Source organism: Eleutherodactylus coqui, chromosome 9, assembly GCF_035609145.1.
Source record: "Eleutherodactylus coqui strain aEleCoq1 chromosome 9, aEleCoq1.hap1, whole genome shotgun sequence".
NCBI lineage: Eukaryota > Metazoa > Chordata > Amphibia > Anura > Eleutherodactylidae > Eleutherodactylus > Eleutherodactylus coqui.
This window is the reverse complement of record NC_089845.1, coordinates 165,660,937-165,684,108: the sequence shown is the minus strand read 5'-3', so window position 1 is coordinate 165,684,108 and position 23,172 is coordinate 165,660,937. Positions and strand designations below refer to the sequence as shown.

The following is a 23,172-nucleotide window of genomic DNA, read 5'->3' as shown; positions in this document are numbered from 1 at the left end:
ATGCCAAATCTACATCTGACTGTTCAGTCGCCCTGCAACAGATACAGTAGCCTCTTGTGGTGGCGCTTCATGAATATCTTATATGGGTTCTGGAGGGGGGGGGGGGGGGGGGGCGCGGGGAGGGGAGGCCTCGCTGATATCCTGATGGCACATTCTTTTATTTAGGCTTTTTCTGGGTATAATGAGTGAAAATGTTCACCTTGGGCAGGAAGGAGTTAACCTAATGAAGGTTTCATGTGCCGGCGCATGTTTTATGTGACAGCGTATCATTAAGTAAATGCGATAATGAGCGGACCAGGAGGATAATGTAGCGTTGGCTGCAGTTGTTCTCCGCAGATTTTCCGGTTTCGCCTTCCTGAACCGTCGGGCTTTTACCCTCCGCGCTGCGCAGAATGCAGGAATGAATAATTCAGGAATAAATGTAGCAAAAGCCGAACCGGCGATCCGGAATCGCGGGATCTCACTGCAGATGTTAACAAAACTTGGACAAGCAGAAGCGGAGGGAAAACACGGAATGAGCTCCATTATTGATGAGGTCAAAGTACTTCACAACAAGCCGAACACAAGTGGAAGATAGAAAATCTGACTCTTCCTTGTCGAGCGGCTGTCTGGGGTTGGGCTTCCAGAAACAGCTCCACTCTTGACCAAAGGCTATTTCTGGTATTGCAGCTCATCTGCAATCGGGTGTTTTGGGAAACCCTATAGGGGGCTCCACACCGGTCATAAGTGCGTAATTCCTGTGATGCGAGAGTGTAAACATGTAGCATTATGAAACCAGTGATTTTCAATGGTTTCCTACACTTTTGCGTTTTTATTCATGCGATGTTGCAATAAAAAAAAATGGCAGCCTGTCCTCTTTGTTTGTTTTGCGTTGTTTTTTGTTTTTCTTTCCATCCAGGTTTCCCTAGGGAGCCTCCTTTTTTTTTCGCATTGCGCAAGCTTGCGATTAGAAAGTCCTATTGATTTTTGCGTGAGAAAATCATGTGACCAAATCACGAACGGGAGCAATGTTTTTGCAAGAAAAATCCCAGGAAAAAAGACAATTGCCCGTGTGAAGCCCAACTGAGTCCAGGTGGTGGTGGTGAAAGGTAGGTGTCATGACACCTACCTCTAGTGCCGTTCCCTGGGTCCTTGGAACCTTAAACTGGGTGCAGCTAGCAGCATAGGGAATCAGACAAGGCTTGATGCAGCAGAGCCGTTCTGGTGACTGGCTTGATGCAGCAGAGCCGTTCTGGTGACTGGCTTGATGCAGCAGAGCCGTGCTAGTGACTGGCTTGATGCAGCAGAGCCGTGCTGGGGACGGGCTGGATGCGGCAGAGCCGTGCTGGGGACGGGCTGGATGCGGCAGAGCCGTGCTGGGGACGGGCTGGATGCGGCAGAGCCGTGCTGGGGACGGGCTGGATGCGGCAGAGCCGTGCTGGGGACGGGCTGGATGCGGCAGAGCCGTGCTGGGGACGGGCTGGATGCGGCAGAGCCGTGCTGGGGACGGGCTGGATGCGGCAGAGCCGTGCTGGGGACGGGCTGGATGCGGCAGAGCCGTGCTGGTATCAGCCAGACAATACTGGGTAACAGAAGACTGTTTAGTAGTTCACAAGACAGACCTTGGAAGATTGATGTCCGGACACGTGACGGGAGTCCATGGGCATGAAATAGTTAATGGGTACATCAGGAACAACTGTTGCAGCAAAGACCGGGTACAGTTAACCGCTGCACTGCCACAGTGGACCGTACTGTCAGAACACTTTGTTCTGGCCAAGAATCCAGCGGCGTGTAGAGCCTCACAACGAGGTGTAACCTTCAGAGACGGATGATTGGCGCAGCACATGGCCGTAGGCGGTTTCTCCCTGTGCAGAGCGCCTCACCAGAGACCACCACGAGGGGCTTGTAGAGGGTCTTGTAGGTCTTGCTTTGCTCCCCAGGAGACGTCCAATGGCACACAAAAAAAAGAAACCCAAAAGCAGCGCACGCTCCAAATGTACAAAAGTACTTGCTCCGCACTTGTCAGCATGTATCCGGTAGCCGCATGCAGGCAGTCACTGGCCGCCAGCAGTGCCGAGACTTACTGTATGCGCTGAGCTCACCGCTGCTGCCAGCAGTGCCCTGACTTACTGTATGCGCTGAGCTCACTGCTGCCGCCAGCAGTGCCCTGGCTTACTGTATAAGCTGAGATCACCGCTGCCGCCAGCAGTGCCACGACTTACTGTATGCGCTGAGCTCACCGCTGCCGCCAGCCGTGTCACGACTTACTGTATGAGCTGAGTTCACCGCTGCCGCCAGCCGTGTCACGACTTACTGTATGAGCTGAGTTCACCGCTGCCGCCAGCCGTGTCACGACTTACTGTATGAGCTGAGTTCACCGCTGCTGCCAGCCGTGTCACGACTTACTGTATGAGCTGAGTTCACCGCTGCTGCCAGCCGTGTCACGACTTGCTGTATGAGCTGAGTTCACTGCTGCCGCCGGCAGTGCCATGACTTACTGTATGCGCTGAGCTCACCGTTGCTGCCGGCAGTGCCGTGACTTACTGTATGCGCTGAGCTCACCGTTGCTGCCGGCAGTGCCGGGACTTACTGTATGCGCTGAGCTCACCGTTGCTGCCGGCAGTGCCGTGACTTACTGTATGCGCTGAGCTCACCGTTGCTGCCGGCAGTGCTGTGACTTACTGTATGTGCCGAGGTCACCTCTGCCGCTGGCAGTTAGCCATAAGATCTCACATCATCCGCTCCATGGAGGCAGCGGGGGACCTTGGTTCTTTGACACAATGGTCACTAATCTCTTGTAAGATACATTTTACTGCTGAGAAATATTTTAGTAAAACTAAAAAAATGTTAAATTGTTTTCCCGTTTACAGAAATTGAAAAAATTCAGAAAGGGGAGGAGAGCGACGATGGCAACGAAGACCAGTATATCGATGTAGTGATCAACAAGAACATGAAGTTGGCACAAAAGGTCCTCATCCCCATCAAACAGTTTCCTAAAGTAAGTCTCATGTTAAATCCGAACAACGCGGGAACTTATTTAGACCGCCGATCTACGTAAAGATGGACCCGGAGGGAAGCGCACCGACCTTATTAAGAGGTGCTCCCCTCTTTAAGGGCTCATGTCCACGGGCAAAATGAGATTTAAAATCCGCAGCGGATCCGCACCCCCTAGGGATGCATTGACCACCCGTGGGTAGATAAATACCCGCGGATCGTCAATAAAAGTGATTTTAAAAAAAATGGAGCATGAAAAAATCTGGACCATGCTCCATTTTCGTGCGGGTCTCCCGCGGGGTCGGCTCCCGCGGGCTTCTATTGAAGCCTATGGAAGCCGTCCGGATCCGCGGGAGACCTAAAATAGGAATTTAAAGCATTTACTCACCCGCAGCGGACCGGGAAGCTCTGCTCTTCCTCACGGCCGCATCTCCCTTGCTTCGGCTCGGCGGATGTGCCCTGCGCATGCGCGCGGCACGTCGACGACGTGCCGGCGACGTGCCGCCGGCGTCAGGAATTCATCCGCCGGCCGAAAATGAAGATCCGGCCGTGAGGAAGAGCAGAGCTTCGCCGCCCGCTACGGATAGGTAAATGCTTTTAAATTGCTATTTTCGGCGCTCATGTCCGCGGGGCAGGAGGGACCCGCTGCAGATTCTACATGGAGAATCTGCAGCGGATCTGATTTTCCCCGTGGACATGAGGCCTAATGGGTTTACCAGGCAAGAACTATTGATGACCTATCCTTGGGATTGGTCATCATCAATTGCCGGGGACCCACCGCTCGGGATCCTGGCGATCACCCAACGGGCCAGATGTGCGTCACAGGAAAAGCAGCTGAAGTGGCCCAGCTGGCCTCACAGCTACTGAAATGAATGGGAGCTGAAGCGGGTATTACAGTTCTGGCATTTCCGCCTCTGACACCCGGGACAGGAAGTGTAACAGCCGCTTGTACGGCCATTGATTTCAATGGGGAGCGGATATGGGTTTGCTGGCTTCGCTCCATCTCCTATGACACACGTCATCCCCCCCTGCACTGACAGTGGGCCGGGTGATCATGGTGGGGCCCCTGTGATTAACTACTAATGATCTATAACGGGGATAGTTCATCTATAACGATTACCTGGGGAACCCCTCTTATGAACTTGCCATGTTCCTGGCCATTGCATTAGTCAGAGCTGGCATAGAGCTTGGCATAGGCTTTGGCTATAAATGACACCAATTTGTGGCATACGTTAATCTGACGGCCTCGGAGTTCACATGCATTTTGTATTCGGCCCAGTAAACCTGTGAGCCGGGCATACAAGTTGCACATTTTTGCCCACCTATGACGGGCATAAAAGGGTTTGGAATCTTTCCATAGTTGTCATGTAGTTTTTTGCTCTAGTCTAATGATGGAGGGTTCCTGCCGGTAACTACGGAGATCGTAATTCGCGATGATCACGGCGGTTTACTCTTTAGATGCTGCGGACAACGCTGCCTGCATGTCCAAACAGTCAGCAGGAGGGGGTTGACTGGGGGTTCCAATGGACTAGCATGGCAGCCCAGAACCTACTGAAGGCTCCCAGGGCTGCCCTGCATAGATGATATGCTGAAGTGTTGCTGTATCTAGTAGAAGTGATCAAATGTTCAGAAGTTCAAGTCCCCCTACTGGGACTAAAGAAAAGTGTAAGGCTAAATAAAAGTTTAATAGCACAAAAAATGTAAAATGTTAAAGCCCCCTTTTTTTTTAAATGTGGGAAAAAATGAGAACTTGTTAACCCTTTAGTGACGGCCCTATAGTGTTTTTACGTCCTGCTGTTTATTACAGCTGACACCCACGGGCAATAGCCGCAATCGGCTGTTCGGGCGATCGCAGCTATTAACCCTTTAAATGCTGCTGTCAATTCTGATATATTGATTTTTACGTTTTATTCCTCCCCGCATACTTGCCTAGATGGGTTCGTCTTGCATCCAACTCCCAGTGCTATTCGTGTCAAGTGTGTGGCCCCCATCAAGCCCGAGGTCTCCCCCATTGAGTGAGCAGTGGGGACCACTCACTTGACAGCACTAACTGTTGGACCCAAAGTGAACCCTACTGTGCAAAGGGAGGAGAGAATGGGGGGGAAAATGGATAGTTAGAGGCCTGCCACCCGTCCCACTGACTTAATTCCACAACAGGGCCTCTTTTAAAGCATAATATTACCATTTTGTTTTTTTTTTGCTTAAAACTAAATAGTGAAACATTTTTCTAATCTGTTTTATTTTCTTATTTGTAGACTCTTTTTTTATTCTGCGGTCTTCTTATGACTATAGGGAGGCCATCTTGCCTGAGCTGTAGTCAACAGCATTTTGCGCATTTTTAGAAATGTTTTATAGCAGCTTCATGGGCCATTTACACAAAATGGCTGGGGGCTGACCCATTGACTTGTTTGAGGGAATGTTCTAGGCATACTGTTACCCGTGCAGGGAGGGGGAGGAGGTGAGCTGTGACTATTGTGAATGGTGGCGCCGGTCTTATCTACATATAGGTGTCACCTCTCAGTGTAATCCTGCCTGTGATGAGATTACTACTGAGAAGCTTTCTCTACAGCATAGGAATGTTAGACTATTAGGCTCTGTGGTCAGTGTGAAAAATGCAGGATTTAGGATTTTTTTTTTTTTTTAAATCTTGATAGTGACTGAAAATGTAAAAAAAAAAACACCAGAAATTATTTTATAAATGTGTAACACGAAAATATGGTTTATATAATAGGCCATTTCCTGATAAGACATTCCCTTTTAACTCAGAATGGCTGTTTTTGTTGCTTTGCCTTAAGGGGGTGAGAACGGTAAGCATAATACAGGAGCGACAACACGATGTTCTTGGGCAGTACGGAGCTCTAGTTGTGCCCATAATTAAAATGCCCTTGACCATTCATGAGCTCCTCACATTGTCGTTCTCTTGGCCAACTGGTGCGGTCATGGGTCACTCAGAAGTTGGCGTACCGTCTGTGCAAACTCGGCACTGCTTCAGTTAGAGTACCCGATGCCCACGTGTCTCATGATGGCCCTGCTTGGTTATGGGCACTGGCTTCAGCTGTTGCCTAAAAGGAGGCAGTGAGTTGGAGGGTCTGCAGATCAGCCAAAGGGTTTTGTGAAGTGACTCTCAGGCCTCCCTGAGTTTAGTGCTGCGCGGTCAGATGCTTTAATTGTTTTCAGTGGAGTCTCTCACAGCGGCTCGATTGCGGCGCTGCAAAGCACCACGGCTTTTTTTAAGCTGAGTCTGTTCTATTTTGTGGTGTTTAGCGCTCCTCATGAATAAGTGCTTAAAGCTGGAATAAAATAAAATGCGGTGAAGCGCTGCGACTTAAATTGCGGCACTTTCAGCAACGCCTGTGGATGGACGCCGGTGGTGGTCTTTATTTATATGGCGCCAACATATTCCACAGCGCTTACAGAACAGGGGGAACAGAAACAAAACCACGGTTATATAGTAATCAGTTGATGGAAACAGTAGGGGTGAGGGTCCTGCTCCAACGAGCTTACATACTACAAGTAATGGGGTGATACAGAGGGTAAAGGGCTGGAGATGTGCCCGGTATGGCGAGGTGGAGATGTGCCCGGTATGGCGGCCTTGAGAGGGAGGGATGCTATACACACAAACAATAGGCCATGTAGTGGCTGAATCTGCATGACCACAAGGGGCAGTTACTTACGGCTAGCAGGGATTGCAGTCAGTAGGTCAGGGAGCATGTTATCAGAGGGGTTTGGTTTGAGGGATATGGTATGAGGTGCGTTTTTAGAGCATGTCTGTGGTTTTGTAAGTCGGGATTGCCCAGATAGTTTCGGGTAGCGCGTTCCAGAGGACTGGTGCTGTATTTATGGGGCTTGTAGCAGTTTGGACTCTGTAACAAATACAATAAACTTACTTTTTATCTTTTGCCTTTTGTAGTTTAACTTTGTTGGAAAACTCCTGGGACCGCGAGGTAACTCCTTGAAGAGGTTACAGGAAGACACTCTGACCAAAATGTCCATACTGGGCAAAGGATCCATGAGGGACAAAGCGAAGGTAATTCCAGGAAGATTCCAACATTGTGTGTTTTTAGTTCAGGTGCCTCTGATGGTCCATATAGTCCATGTTCAGGGGTGTAGCTGGCGGGGCGTGCACCTCGGAGGCCGGGTGCCAGGAGTGAGCCGACGAGCTGCTTGGCTTTGGCTGGAATATTTAGATACTGCCGGGCGTCTCCTGCCATAACAGAACTTACCTCCGTGGTTGGTTATGAGCCAAAAAGATAACGTTACCTATCTGATTCTACAGGAAGAAGAGCTCAGAAAAAGTGGAGAGGCAAAATACTTTCACCTCAATGATGACCTCCATGTTCTTATTGAGGTATTTGCACCTCCTGCAGAAGCTTATGCCAGAATGGGACACGCCCTGGAGGAAATTAAGAAGTTCCTTATTCCCGTGAGTGTTTTTAGTCTGATTTGCTATATGCTGTCTGCATTCCTGGAGGCTTTTAACTTTTTTTTTTAATGTATTTATATTGACCTTTTTTCAAATACTGGAGTGTTAATGGAAAACAGATGAGGTTTTTATGTAGTTTCATGTTAGTTTAACCCCTTAGTGCAGCCCAAACTTATTTTTACAGAACCTCACTAATGGGCTTTAAACTTGCATATACAGCTTTTTAAGGTGGTGACTACTGACGGCCAGGCTCCTGCTCTGCCAGTAGAGAAGAAGTCTCAGATCCTGGCAGTAAACAGCTTACATGCCACAGTCGAGAACTGCAGCATGTAAGTAGACGACAGGAGGAAGGGGGCTCCTTCTGTCACCCATCAGCACTCTGCAGTGCGATTGCAAGATACCAAAAATTCCCATAAAAGCTGAGAAACTGACAAAGGCCTTTATATCCGCCATGTAACTCGGCCTATTGGACCCCGCCTCCAGCAAAGTATAACAGGCTGCTCTCATAGGCTCAGTAGAATGCACTATGTAAGTAATGCAGTGTACTATCCTAGCCATCCTACATCTTCAAGCCCTCCTAGAGGAACTAAAAAACGGTGTCAAAAAAGATCAATGAAAACGGTACCAATAAACTGTAACTCTTTTAAAATGTGCTCCCAGATTTCAATGAAATGTGCTGAAAGTTCTACAACACATTATTTGGACCCCGAAATGCGACCATGAGAAAAAAAGAACTCATCCCAAGATAAACTCTCCAATGGCTGCGTCAACTAGTTATGGCTCCTGCAAAGCGACAATGAAAAGCACTTGGTCCGTAAGGCAAAATACAGGCTGGTGACTAGGGGGTTAAGACCAGCTGACGGCTTCACATTGCTATGGTGCCATGAAGTCCTTTGTGTTATGTGTGTGTAGTATAATGTACAGATAAGAGAACTTGTTGCAGAAAGTTAATGCATTCGAGTTGAGCTTTGCTGCACCTCTGTGGGCAGTAATGCTGCAGTTTGGCTTCAGGCCAACCTTTATCCCCCGCCTCGTTTGCCCTTGCTGTAGAGCCTCTTGTGATTCAGGTCCGAACATTGCCGACAGTAAAGGGGTTTAAACTGAGCAATTATGAAGAGCGCATAGCGCTTTATGCAGATGACACTCTCCTCTTCCTCCAGGACCCGACGTCTTCTCCTGACTCTGCACCGGCTATATTTGACGCAGTTGGCCTGCACTCTGGAATCAAGGTTAATTGGAACAAAACCCACCTGCTGCAGTGGATTCTGCGGCGGCTGGGCTTCCTCTGCCCGCCACAACTTATTTGGGCATAGAGGTGTCAGCGGGGATCTCTACTTCTTACGGCTGTAACGTAGTTCCCCTCCTGGGCTGGGCTGAGGAGATGGCGGTGCGCTGGGCGCCTCTCCCGCTTACTCTAGTGGGCAGAATAAATTTGCTAAAAATAAAACTACTGCCGAAATTCTTCCCCACGTTGGTCCCCCAAATTTTTTTTACTATGCTTCGTGGGATTGTGCTATGTATTTTGTGGAGGGTCACCCCACCCAGGATTAGATTGGAGACTCTGCCTTCCGGTGAGCGGGGGAGGATTGGCCTTACCACACTTCTATTACTATTATTTGGCTGGCCAGTTGGTATACACTGGATGGAGGTTGTCCTCATCGGACTATAATCCGGTGGTGCGCCTGGAGCGCAAAGTGGTGGGCCCTGCCCAGAGCTTGAGGGGGCTGCTGCTGGGTGGTCCCTCATCTTCTATTGTCCCTTTGCTGGTGACACTCAGTGTCTCGCACCATGCCTTGCGGCTGTCCACTGAGGTGGCCACGTGGTTACCACACCCCCCTCTCTGTGAAATAATCCCAATTTTCCACACTTGCAATGTTTTCCGGAGTCTGCTTTCTGGAGACTTCAGGGCGTCAATGTCTTCTCTAATATAGTGAGTGAGGGTATATTCTGCACCTTCCTGCTGATGACCCATGGCCTGCCTGAGCATTACTATTTTAGATACTACCAGCTGGGGGATGTAGTAAAGGCCCAATTTGGGGGCCTATCTACTCCAATGTCTCTGACACAACTGGAGGGCTTGGCACAGATGTGCAACCTCATTAAGCTGCTGCCTAGCTTCTATGCCATTTGATACAACATCTCGTCCCGCAGAGTGAGGCCACGCAGTAATGGGTGGCTGATATCCCCGTTCTGCTGTCGGGGGAAGATGAGAATATACTAAAAGGTTCTGGTCCTTCTTTGGTCAGCGCTAGAGACACTCATCCAGGTCAAGTTCTTGCACCGCATACGCTATACCCCCTCCAGGCTATGTACTATGGGTCTGCTCTCTTCAGCGATATACGCACGATGCCTGTTTACGGTTGGGACGGTCATGCATGTGTTTTGGGAGTGTGCCGTCCTGCAAGACTATTTGAGGGACATTCTCGCATTCATGGAAGCACATTTGGGGGCTCCAAGGATCATGCGCCCTGGGGTGTGCCTCTTCGGGCTTGTTGGGGACCTGCAACTGGCTGCAGATACTCGGACATTATATTAATTGCTGCTGTTTTATGCCAAAAGGTAATTTTACTAAACTGGAAACACCCTGGGAGGCCGACCAGGAATGCATGGGTCCAGGTGGTAAACGCTGCAATCCCAATGTACAAACTGACATATATGGCCGGGGGATGTCCAGAGAGAATTGGATAAGATCCGCGGTGGCTGGGTGGGTTCTCCTGCAGCAGCAATAGAAGCGCTTGTATAGGTATTAAGGAGGAAATAAGCTGGAGGACGCTGGCTTTTAAAAGTCGCATGGAGGAGGGGAAGGGGGGGGGGGTGGAGTTGGTTTGGGGGTTCTTATCCCCCCCTCCCCCATTGTATCTGGTTATTGGACTTGGAGTCTCTCCTTTTTCTGTGATTCTGTTGATTAGCAACAGCCGATAGATGAAATATAAATGTCTAGCCAAGTATTGTGTCAAGAGGATTGTACGTATATACATAGGTAATGGATTTTCAGTGTCTGTATTTGCTTATCAGTTGAGCAGCTGCCGGCCGCCTGTTTGTTAATTATATTAGCTAAGTAAATGTTCCTTTAAAAAACCCACCAACTTTGGCCAGAGTATATATAGGTGAAGCACTTTATTACAAACACCCAGCCAGTAGCGGGTCGGACCTCCTCCGGGCTTCAGAGGCGCAGCAGATGGTCATGACTTGGATTCCACTAGCTGATTATAATATCTATAGCGCCATCATATTCTGCAGCACTTGACAAATCATGGGGAACAAGAAGAGATGAGATCAAGCATTACATGCAGAGTTACACTAAGTAGCGCAATCTAGAGAAGTGGTGCAGCTGTGGGGAAGTCTTGGAGACTGCAGTGGGTGGGTCATATTATGGAGGAATGTAGTCAGGGTGGAGGCGTGGATGCAGTGACTGGCACAAGGTGGAAGCGTGGATGCAATGACTAGCACAAGGTGGAGGCGTGGATGCAGTGACTGGCACGGGGTGGAGGCGTGGGGGGTGGGGCATGATTGTAGCATTTGGACAAAGAGATGAGCCTGGCTGCTGCATTCTGGATGGATTGAAGAGTGGAGCGTTTCATGAGAGGAAGACCGATCAACAGTACTCAAGATGAGAATGGATCAGGGCTACAATAAGATTTGCCACAGTTGTTCTGCAGGAATATCGGCCCCTGCGGACAGGAAGCTTCTTGTAGTTGGTGCAGATTAGATGGCGGTGCTGACATGTACTGACCAGCTGACAGGAAGGGGTCAGCGATTCATACTACTTGCTCCAAATCCTGCCCTCCCATCAGCACGGGGCAACAGAGATCTGGCTCCATCTGACCAGGAGATGTTTTCCCGCTGCTCAATGATACAAGTTTTGCTCTCTTTTGCCCGCTGGAGTCTTTCTGTTTCTCTTAGACACAATGGTGCTGGAACTGGTCGTCCGCTGTTATACCATCCGTGCGGAGGAACGGCGAGTTGTGCGTTCGGACACGTTAGTTGGAGCTCCAGAGTTGTATTTGGCTGACTGTGCAGCCTGTTGGTCAGAACGATTCCTGACATCCTCCTCCGACCCCTTTCAGTGATGAGTTGTTTTCGTCCACAGGATACTCTTTCGCTGGATGTTTTCCTCGATTGCGCCATTCTCGGTATACTCTACACACAGTTACCCAAGAAAAAACCCCGTGGTTGGCAGCGAGACCCCGGCTAGTCTAGCACCGATGACCGGCCTTGTTGGAAGTCGCTGAGATCGTTGGCTTCTTTTTATCTAATGTGGATTCACACTGAAACTGATCCATACAGGGAAGCATCAGTCGTGAGGGGGGCGGGGGCTCTAATAGAGGGCCATTCAGTGCCCCCCCCCCCCTCCTTGTTTGTCGGCATTTGAGCAGAATTGATAGACCTAATATAGCCCAATGTTTTGCATTTATCTGTTATTGCATCTAAACCCTTCTGATAAAAGCTCTTATGCATTTACGTATCTTGCATTAGAACATTCTAGACTGCTTCCTACCCCGGTACCCCGCTGTGATCACTTCTTTGAGGGCCGGTTTCTGATTAGCATGTAAAGAAAAGCTTTTAAAAGCAAAAAGTGGCTATTTACTCAATAAGACTTTAGTGACTCTTGTAATCTACCCGGCTCTTCGCTCGCTCGCTGGAGAAAGCCTTCAATCTAATGGCCAAGGGAGGTCAAGCAGAGCCAAATAGACTGTTTGAAAACCCTCCTTCTTGGAGCTTGTCAAACAGACTTCATTTCATCATGACAGAGCCGCTGGTCTGAGTAGTAAAGAATGGCGCGGCTCCGTTCTGGCAGGGTGGTTTGGTCAGCAATGAAATTCATCCCGTATGAAGAGACCTCACAATTCTCTCGTTTATGATGATGGAGGGAGATCATTGTTTTAGGCTCGGTTCGCACAACTTATTCCATCTGGTCTGTTGAAAGCCCTTTAGCAGGTAGTTGGAGAGCGGGGCACCCTTTACGTTGGACATGGTAAGACTTTATTTCTTGCAACCTTTTGATACGGTCTTTAAGAATGAAGTGACTCTGAGGTGACTCTAGCAGGACACTGGCAGAACTTCCTTCTGCTTCCACAGCCAGGGGGCTTCAAGGCTTTAAAGGCATTATCTGCTCTTTTCAACTGATGACTTGGCCTCTGGATCGGTGGTCAGTAGATGATGAATGGCAGAACCATGACTCTGGTCCCTCACCCATCAGCTGATTGTCTGCCTACTGTCCAGTGCAGCAGGCTGGATGTCCTAAGCGGACAGGGAGGAAGTAGGAGCGCTGGCTTCACTTCCATTGAAATCAATGAGAGCACTATTTTGCTATTCTACCTTCTCTTTATCGCCTTGTCAGGACTGGATGTGACGCCCAGACCACAAGAGAAGCAGGAAGTGGAATAGCAGCGCGGCGCTCCCACTGATTCCATTGGGAATGAAGCCAGCACTTGCAGTTCTTGTGTTTGACCACTGATAATGTCTGGTCTACTGTACTGGACAGCAAATTAGACGATTAGCGGTGGACAGGGATCCAGAGGATTGGTCATTGGTTAAAGAAGGCAGAAAGCTCATTAAATGCAACTCACTTGGCTGCTGAACCCAACCTCCAATTACAAAACTGTAGAGTCTCCGCTGCAGAAGGCGAGCATGGCCATGAGTAAGGGTGGTTGGGGTGCCGGAGTCCGGTCAGTGCCACTTGTACCTCTTGTGTGACAGTTTTTAATGGAGTTCATTTATTTTGAATAAAGCTATTACTCATTGTATCCCCTTCTTGGAGCTGGGATTCTCTTCTGTCTTGTATTGGATCAATAGCCTGGAAAGACGCTCTCTGTCCTCATAAGGGGAGATGAACTCTTACACCCTTTACTACCCAACTTCCACAGAACTCTTGCAATTGGTACTGCGCTCCACAACAGCAGCCCACTCTACAACCCCACCACATCGTTGACATTCACTACAGGCTCCTCCTTGCAGGGCAAACCGTGCATTCTTATTCGTCTGTCACTGTCATGCCCCTCCCCAATATGGTGACTGGTGGTTCAAACCTCCAGTGGCAACGGCAAGGCCTTTAACATAAAACCTTTTAATAGCCAACACATTTCTGACCTTGTGACTGGGCCGACACCCTCACCCCCTTCCTAAGCTGAAAGGTCCTACTGACTTCAAAACAGATGGAGCAATAGGGTGACAATTCATGTAGTATCTGGTTTCCATAGACTTGAATAGTAAGGCCTCATCAATGTCTGTTCAGGGGGTTCTGTTGGAGCCTCTCCTGCAAATGCTGCCAAACTTGCCAGAAACAATAGTGCAGCATGTGGCGCTATCTCTCCCCATGAGGGAAACCCACCAGCCCCAGCAGAGTTATAAAGGGATGCCATGTGAACCATTATGGAGCAGCTTTTAGTTATGCTTCACAGAGGGGGATCCAAAGCAGAAGACCCCACTCTGACGTTCCGGGTTTATGAACAGGTGTTGCCTTTTTGGAAAGCATACAGTAATATGGGGCAGGTTGGCGGCCGTATTCGCTTGAATGGCACAAAAGTATTGGCCTTTTGGCTAATAAGACCTAGCAAAGTGCAGCGAACTCCGTTATGGGCCGCTGTGTTCATGAGTGAGGTGCAGCCAGTCTAACAGTGCAGTGCCCTCTCCCTGTACTGGGCCGCTATTACCTCCTTCCCGCTTTGGCCATTTTATTTTTAATATTCTTCCCTACATGCAGAAAGTAAGGTTTATATTTCCAGTTACGTCGCTAACGAGGGCTTTATTTTTGTAAGACAGATTGCATTTTTCAATGGTTCCATACAATGTACTGAAAACTTCAAAAAAAACCTAGGAGGGGAGAAATTAAAAGTTGCAACTGCGCAATTGTTGGTGCACACTGGCCTTTACAGCTTTCACAATACAGCAAGAATAACCTCTTTGGGTCGGTACAATTATTACAGTGATAGATTCTTAATGAAGTCTAATTAAAAAAAAAGAATAGAGAAATCTGTCGCCCTCTTTTGCCCCCATAACTTTGTGTTGCCCGGGTTGTGTAAGGGCTCTTTATATCCGTGACCTGTAGTTTATCCTGATGCCATTTTGCGGTGCATACAACTTCTGGATTGCCTTTTATTTCCTGGTTATTGTCTCTATGTGGGATTAATAATGTGATATTTTAATGACTTTCGAGGAAGCGGCAACAGCATTTATTTTTTTTCTTGGATACGCCTTCATTTCTTCTTTCCAAATCACTTTTATTAAGAATTTTTCATATTCCGTATAAAGCCGCATTGTGATCAATTCCATTTAAGTACAATTTAAAGCCATGATTAAACATAATGTCAAACAATAAGGCAGCCGAAGGTGACCTCTTTATTCTGGATGCAGTGCAGCCAATGTATGTTTAATATCCCTTTTTTATTTTTACCCCATCGCACACTCGAACTTGCAATTGTTCGATCGCTCAAACAATATGAAGCAATACCACAGTATTGCATTATACTGCCTTCTGGCAGGCACAACTTGATCAGCAATCATTCATGGCAGCCCTGGGAGCCTTTAAAATGCCCCAAGCTGCCATGACAACCACATAGCACCCCCTTATCAGCGTCTGGGGGTCTCAACGCTCCCCTGCAGAGCGATCGGGGCACTTAGGTTAACAGCCACGATCAGCGTGAGCGTAGATCACGGCTGTTGCCAGCGGGTGTAAACTGTCAAGAATGACACCTGCCATGCATGTCATGTGCTCAGCTTTCACACACCTGACTACATGGCAAGGGTTAAATGGGAGACCATAGTATGGTGACAGAATGACTAACTCTTCTGATGAGGGCACCTCATGTCCTTGCAAGGAACGCCTCGAGTAGCCAGAAACACCGAAGATACTTTCTTGCTACAGACGTCTGTCTCAGGCTATGTTGCGCATAGAGTTCTGATCTTGTATCAATGATACGGGAACAAAAAACACCCATTTTATACTTGTCAGAACGCCGCCTCCGTGAATGCGTTGTTTGGTCTGGCAATTTACAGGGTTAAAGTCCGTACAGGAGGATGGGAATCGTAGACCTAGATAATTTTCAATGTTTGCATGTAGCATTGGTCGGCACCTTCCTGCGGCTTCGCCTTTCTGTACACTCCTTGTGAGCGTAGGTATGTGAGCCATCTATGAGCTCATAGTTTTTGCAGAATACATCTTGCTGACCTAAAGCACAAGTGTCCAACACAAGGCCCGCTACCTCACTGTGGCCCACCGGATGTGTATTTATCCACTAGCCCAGCCTACAGGTCCGGCCCAATGGCATCTCTGTATGTCCTGTACGCAGCGCATACACTAAGGGGAGAGGTCGGCATCAGACTCTGCGGTTACTGCTGGACTGGACCTGCTGGGTGAGTAGAAGGCCTCTAGCGATGATATCCAGCCCAAGGTCCATATAGGGGACACTATATTACTACTGGAGCCACCTATATAAAATACACTTACTGCTGGGCCACTATGGGGGTCCCTATTAGGATTCCTTCACATTGATGCAAGTGTATTTTGGTCACTCAAATACGCTACGCAATTGCGCAACTGAAAATTGCTTACACCTGGGGTTTTTTTGGCTGCTCAGGCATGTTTTTGCGTGCCCAAATACACTGCATATTTGCACATGCGAAACAGAACCTGAACCGTCCAATGAAACGATGCATAAGAAGCAGTGAACACCAGCTTACCTGCATATTCACTGCGGATTTGCGGTTGCCCATTCACGTCTATGGCCTGTCTCAGTGCGTAATACACACCAAAATAGGTCATGCCACATATTTTTCACACTGACACCCCATGATGATATAAGCTCATGTTAATGAACTCATTGGAATCAGTGGGTTCTATTCATTGCGTCTTATGTGCGCAAAAATCACGCTCTTAAAAATGCTGCAGAAATCTGCCCATGTGAACAACCCTTGCTATACAATTTCATTCGACCCTTTAAAGGCAACCATAAGGCTGATGTGGCCCTCGGTGAGTTTGATAACTCTAATATGTTGTTGGCCGTTTAGTCGTTCACGCCCCTCGGCGGCCCTACAGGCGAGCTCCCGCCATGTTTTTCGGTTTTGCTTCTTCCAGTTGTGTGATATCCATGCCAGTATCCGCTCTGACAGTATCGGCCATCGTGCCCTCTAGCGGCCGGGTCTTCTTTTGCCTGATCTGTCTAATCATTAGAGACTTTACTAGCGACTCTGCTCTCATTACATGGCCAAAATCCGTGAGTCTGGCCATCTCGCCCTCCGGTGATATCAGGGGCCACGTCGGCACACATTGGATGAAAATTTACATTTGTGACTAAAAGTTTAGCTTTTAAGTGTCTGATGCCAAGTTGCCTGTAGATGTTGTGTGAAGGAGGTATTAAATTGTGTTATACACTGTATGAACTCTTGACAAACTTCCGATTCTGGTAGCCTAGTAGATGTTTGCGGTGTGCAGTACATCCAGGATGAGGCAGAAGTCTGGACACATCAACTTCAGTGGTATAATAATGAGATTACACCATGGGGGGGGGGGAGTCATGTGATATATCAGTCCGGACTAGAATTAGCTCAAACACACAGCAAGTGTCTCGTTTTGCGTTATCTGTACTTTGTTCCGTGTAAAAGGGCCTTTACTCCTAATAATTATCACTCAAATGAGCGAAAATGCATGATAATTAGAGATAAGCGAGCATACTCGTTAAGGGACAATACTTGAGCGAGCATCGTCCTTTTCGAGTACCTGCCTGTTCGTCAGAAAAGATTTGGGTGCTGGCGGGGGGCGGCGGTGGTGGGTTGCGGGAGTAAGCGGGGGGATTTCCTGAATCTTTTCTGACGAGCAGGCAGGTACTCAAAGGACGATACTCGAGTATTGTCCCTCAACAAGTGTGCTCGCTCATCTCTAATGATCATTCAGTGTAAACGCAGGCAATGGTCAGACAAATTGTGCGCTTTTCATTCTATCCAGGCCTAACCATCAGGATTATGACTATAATATCAGTCACAGTTGGTGAGCGGCTCCGACATCCTGGGCCTTTTTTTTCATAAAATTTGAATAAAAAGTGATCAAAAATTTGTAACTTTCCCAAAAGAGGAAAAAAAAAATTACGGCTGAGCGCAGAAACGATCCCTCACGGAGCCCAATCAGTGGAAGAATAAAGTCCCGGGCTCGGACTTCAGCGAGAGAAAAAATGTAATCTAATTTTTAAAAATAGAAAAACATTGGAAAAACAAAATTTGATGTCCCTGATCGGGCGGAGCCGGAGGAACGCTCAAATGTCATTTTTATCTGCACTAGGAGTGCTGTAAACACTAAACCAACAAAGATCTCATCATCGCATCTTTTTTTCTCACAACTTAAATATTTTTTAAAGTGTTATTTTTTTTTAAAGTACATTTTACATTAAATGTCACCCATAAAATAGGACTGCGCCGGCTAGGGCGATGGGACTGCGCCGGCTAGGGCAATGGGACTGCGCCGGCGAGGGCGATGGGACTGCGCCGGCTAGGGCGATGGGACTGCGCCGGCTAGGGCGATGGGACTGCGCCGGCTAGGGCGATGGGACTGCGCCGGCTAGGGCGATGGGACTGCGCCGGCTAGGGCGATGGGACTGCGCCGGCTAGGGCGATGGGACTGCGCCGGCTAGGGCGATGGGACTGCGCCGGCTAGGGCGATGGGACTGCGCCGGCTAGGGCGATGGGACTGCGCCGGCTAGGGCGATGGGACTGCGCCGGCTAGGGCGATGGGACTGCGCCGGCTAGGGCGATGGGACTGCGCCGGCTAGGGCGATGGGACTGCGCCGGCTAGGGCGATGGGACTGCGCCGGCTATGAAGAAGCCCTCGTACGGCCTGATCACTGGGCAAATTAAACCGTTATGGCTCTTAAGGCGGGAGGAGTAAACCATGTCTGGTTCTGAAGGGGTTAAGCTGCGGATGGTGAAATCTCTCCGTGTTCGGTCCCACGCTGTGTAATACCTGCTCCATCTCACATGACTACAATGCCGCGCTCGTGTTCCCGGTCTCCCTGCCGGAGGAGGATAAAATGCAATGATTCAAGGACGGAGCGTTTCAGTCACTACGGCAGAATGCGAGGATTCATCATTCAGCGGTTGTCCTTGAAGCCCGAGCCGCACGGCGCTTCCTGCCATGAGGATTCTCGTAGCGCAGATACAACCAAATATATTCTGGGAACTCTTTATAGAAAAGAATTCCTGCCTTTTACGCCATTGCAGACAAGTATGTGATAAGCGGCGCCGCGAGAGGCGCCAACAGTAGCATTCCTTCTGGGGGCCCTCTGCAGAGCCGAATGCACAAATTCCCTATATGTGCTCATGGAAAGGTGGCAGCGTTGGCACTTACAGCCCGGTCTCCACAGAAGTAGATGGAGAATGCAGCAGGTGGGCATTGGTGGACCCCCAATTGCCTGACGGGTGCGGATCCCAGAGGTGGCAATAATGGCGTAACGGGCAAGCTCACACGGAACTACTAGAGTACAACAAAAATGGTGCCAAAATGCAATTATATCGTAAAACGGCTCCATTTTCCAATACGTTTACGGGCTGTACGGTTTTGCTGGTGAACAGCGGTTTTACCTGTAAGCTTGTTTGGCCATTAAAAATTAAATTTGAAACCTCAAATTTGCTGTTAAACCAAATGTTAGTGTGATATTCCTGTGACCTTACCCTACGAGGGGGTTGTCTCACCTCTAGCTGTTCTGCTGCAGAAAGCAGATGGCTCCATACATTGCACAGTGGTCCTGATTTGTACTGCAGGCTGAGTCCTAATGAAGTGATTAGGAAACAGCCTGCAGTACCAACCCGGGCCACTGCACAATGTACAGAGCTGTCTGCTTCCTGCAGCTAAAAGTGGGGATAACCCTTTTATGGTAACTTGTGGCTAATATCAGACTTGGCAATGTGGCTAGATGTCACTTCTGCATCTATTTAAAGGGAATCTGCACCTACTTTTAGCACTGAGCTAAGCATAAAAGCGAAAGTAGGTCACCTGTGGAGTCCATGGATGTAAGTGTTATACTTGCTTCCACTGTCGTATTTCCAGCGTCGCCACTGAAATCTGTCACTGTCCGCCCATTTTAATTTTATAATGGATTGACTACTTGGCAGCGCCGCTCCAGGCACTGAAGTGGAAGATTCTGTGCTTATACAGGGGCAGGATGATGGAGGTAAGTATAGCACTCACATCCATGGATACAGCGGGCCACCTAACTTCAGCACGTAAGCTCATGGGGGCTACAAGTAGACGGCGGTCTGTTATATGGGTGTATAGGTGACTGAGATGCCACATATACGTACTGTGCGGGGGACCGCTCATGCGGGCTTCGGGGGGTGGGTAGTCCACCACCGGCTCATGGACCATCCGGTCGGATTCACAAGTAACCACATTTAACCAATCCGCTCCAGGAGAATCGCGCAGTGCATGGACCGCTCCTCAGCCGGTGCGCAGCCATCAGAGGAAAGACCACCGGACAGTAACCCCCCAGACCTTACAGCTTTATCACGCATGTTAATTCCTTCATAAAAGGCTTTTGTTTGAAGCGAGTGGTTTTTATGATGCGATGTCCTTACATGTCTTCACATAATGGTACAACACTAGTTAACAAACATGTAACCAATCAGACATTGGATGAATGATGACATCACGCATAAATTAACCCATTAAGATTCCTACCGTATGTTGTAGTTGTGTGCGAATGCAGGATCTAATAAGCTTCACATTGAGGACCGGCTGCTTACCATCTCCTCCCAGTTTATGGGTTTCAGTTCTTTTAATGGCCGTGACTCTGAAATACCTTGTAGAGCGACCATGAGAAGCACCAGAGACGTGCAATCGCGCATATTCACAATATCGGACACGTTCCAACACCCGGACGTCTCATTTTCTTGACGTACAACCAGTACAACCAATAGAACAAGTAACAGTCACATAATCCGATCTCACAATCCGTGTTCATGGAAGCTTTGATGTAAGACCTTTTAGTCCCAGAAGGGACCATAAAGAGACGATCCCACAAGAGGGCAGGAGCGGCGAGGATGGGAACCACAACTCAAAAGGGTAAAAGACTTGGAGAGAACTCATTGTCCGTGGTCCTTTCTATTACGAACGTGTGACGGTCATGTGATTATGTCATCAGAGTAATGGAAGAGGTTTTAGAACAATTTGTTTAATCTTATACATTTCCCGACTATCGTAATACACCTTTTTGTAGACACAATAATCCAGTCCCTAGAAGTTATTTTACTACAAAACTCAGCCTGCAGATATGCAAAAGATTAGAATTGCGGTGCGGTTAGATGAACGGTCACTGGAGGCTGTAAATGTGGTTCCACCCTTGGCCTATTGGAAGGCTCTCAGAGGCTGCTGGTGTGGAGTGGACTTCTTCTTCCGCTTTAGCAGGATAATGCTTGTCCACATACAGCAAGGGGGGTCACAGGAAACCCCCACAACATTGTCACACCTCCGTGGCTGCCCGGTAACCAGATTTATCACCGACAGAACATGTATGGGACCATCTAGGATGCCAACTCTGAAAGCCTACAAGTTTGTACAATCTAGAGACTCATTTACAGCAAATGTGGAGTAATATGCCGCAGGGTAACGTATGGAACCTGTATGCCGCCATACCCATCCATATCACATCTTGTACCCAAGCTGGAGGGGCTACAACGGGGTACTAGAGCCTCCGTGCCCCCATATCACATCTTGTATCCAAGCTAAAGGCGGTACAACAGGGTACTAGAGCCTCCATGTCCACATCTATCACATCTTGTATCCAAGCTAGAAGTGGCCCAATAAGGTACCAGAGCTGCCATGCCTGCCCATTTCACATATTGTATCCAAGCTAGAGTCCGTACAACAGGGTACTAGAACCTCTATGCCCTCGTATCATCTTGTATCCAAGCTAGTGACAGTACAACAGGGTACTAGAGCCTCCAATGCCCACATCTATCACATCTTGTATCCAAGCTAGAGGCAGCCCAATAGGATACCAGTCACCCCGCCCACCCATATCACATCTTGTATCCAAGCTAGAGGCGGTACAACAGGGTACTAGAGCCTCCATGCCTGCCCGTATCACACCTTGTATCCAAGCTAGAGGTGGTACAGCAGGGTACTAGAGCTTTCCTACAAGGGGTCCGTTTTCCAAAATAAATGATGCTTTTGCTCTGATATTGGATACACAATGAGTGGATTAATGGTGGCTTTTGATTAATACCACTTGTAGCATCTTTTGGTATTACTTTTTATAAAGAAGTAATGATGGTGATTTGTTGGCAGTTTTACGCTCCCATATCATCATCCCGCTCGGACATCCCCGTTTTTTTTTCAAACTAGTATTAATTTGGTGTATCCTGTTGGAGATGTGAAGGATGGACGCACTCTTATAGATTCCCCCACTAGTATGGCCGCAGGGTGGACACTCCTTGCATGTAACATTGTGTTGCCCGATGTGAAGAGGTTTCTAGATCGCCGTCAGATTCACCTACTAATTTGAGGTCCAAAATGTCTGTTCTATGATTGGTATGAAAAAAAGAGAAATTAAAAATCCTTAATGAATTTCATAAAAGCTGGTATGACACACATGACCCTGCCCAATGAGCAAATCATCTATGTAGCTGCCATACCAACCAGCGGTGTCCACCAAAGAATTGGATGAACCATAAACCTCTCTTCCCAATATGCCATCACAAGGTGATTGTTTTGCTTCCATCGGGACGCCATGTTTCTGTATATAATGCTGGTTATTAAAAGAGGAAAAAATGCAAGTGGTTAGAAAGGTGATAAATGAGTCCTCTCAATTCTTCATAAGAACTCTCGTTATTTAAATGTTGTAAAGCAAAAATGGCGATGTGTATAGGAAGAGAGAGAGGACACCTCACAAGTCAGCCATGAAGACTCTTTCCATACTACCTGCCAAAGTGTCTCAAAACATTATTGCCATCTTGATTAAACCCTGGGATTCTTCTAACAAAGACCCTTTTACACGCAACGATAATCTCTCAAACTGCTGAAAGATTTAGCCATGGTTTTTCACGCACAGATAATCACTATTGGCTGATTAATCTGTATTTTCCTCCAGGAGTGTTTGCTCAGCTGGGCGTGTGTTTTGGTGACATTGCATGAACACTTCGCCCAGCTGAGCAAACATCTGGCGGTCACATTCCATTGTTCTCCTTGTGGCTGAGTAAACTCTGCACTATTTGAATATGCAAAGCAATATAAAGTCATCACTGGCTGCTGGTAAAAACTGGACAAACTGCATTCAAACTGAGAATTTCCAGCGATCAAACAATGGAATTTACGCCAGCCGAAAAAACTTGGCTAACAATAACTGAGCAAATGGTGCACGACTGCCCGCGTTTACATGGAACTATTATCGCTCATTTTCAGAAGTTTATCACTCAAAAAATTATTTAGTCATTGTGTGTAAAAGGGCCTTTACTTGGTAGAAACAAAGGCCTTTGTCAGGCTTCCAGCTGCCATGGGAACCCATTTGTACTTTGCATGCAGGGTGCAAATGGGTGACCAAAGAGCTCCCCTCCCCATCTGTTTACACACTACAGTAACTATTGTGGCATATAAAGGGTTAAACTGCCAAAATCTGAGGTCTCTCTGCTCCTGGCAGGTAGAGGAGAAGCCTGGCTGTCGGTCAGCTAAGCCACCGCCTTAAAAAGATGTAATGTGCGGGTTTAAAGCCATTAGTGCCGTCAGTAAAACTGTGTTGTGGTCACTAAGAGGTTAACAATATTACTTCAGACACGTAATGACCATTATAAGGTTACAG

At 48.1% G+C, this 23,172-nt stretch overlaps 1 protein-coding gene across 5 annotated transcripts in view; it reads left to right on the top strand.

The window, feature by feature from the left end:
- The window catches only part of KHDRBS3 (KH RNA binding domain containing, signal transduction associated 3), a 127,612-nt gene that overhangs the window by 54,719 nt on the left and 49,721 nt on the right, over positions 1-23,172 (top strand). For 4 of the 5 annotated variants that reach the window (XM_066579065.1, XM_066579062.1, XM_066579064.1 and 1 more), the window contains 3 exons: positions 2,850-2,977; positions 6,884-7,000; positions 7,250-7,396. In XM_066579065.1, coding sequence (XP_066435162.1) covers positions 2,850-2,977; positions 6,884-7,000; positions 7,250-7,396 — 392 coding nt within the window. The remainder of the gene's footprint in view (positions 1-2,849; positions 2,978-6,883; positions 7,001-7,249; positions 7,397-23,172) is intronic. The other variant, XM_066579066.1, reaches the window with a different exon arrangement.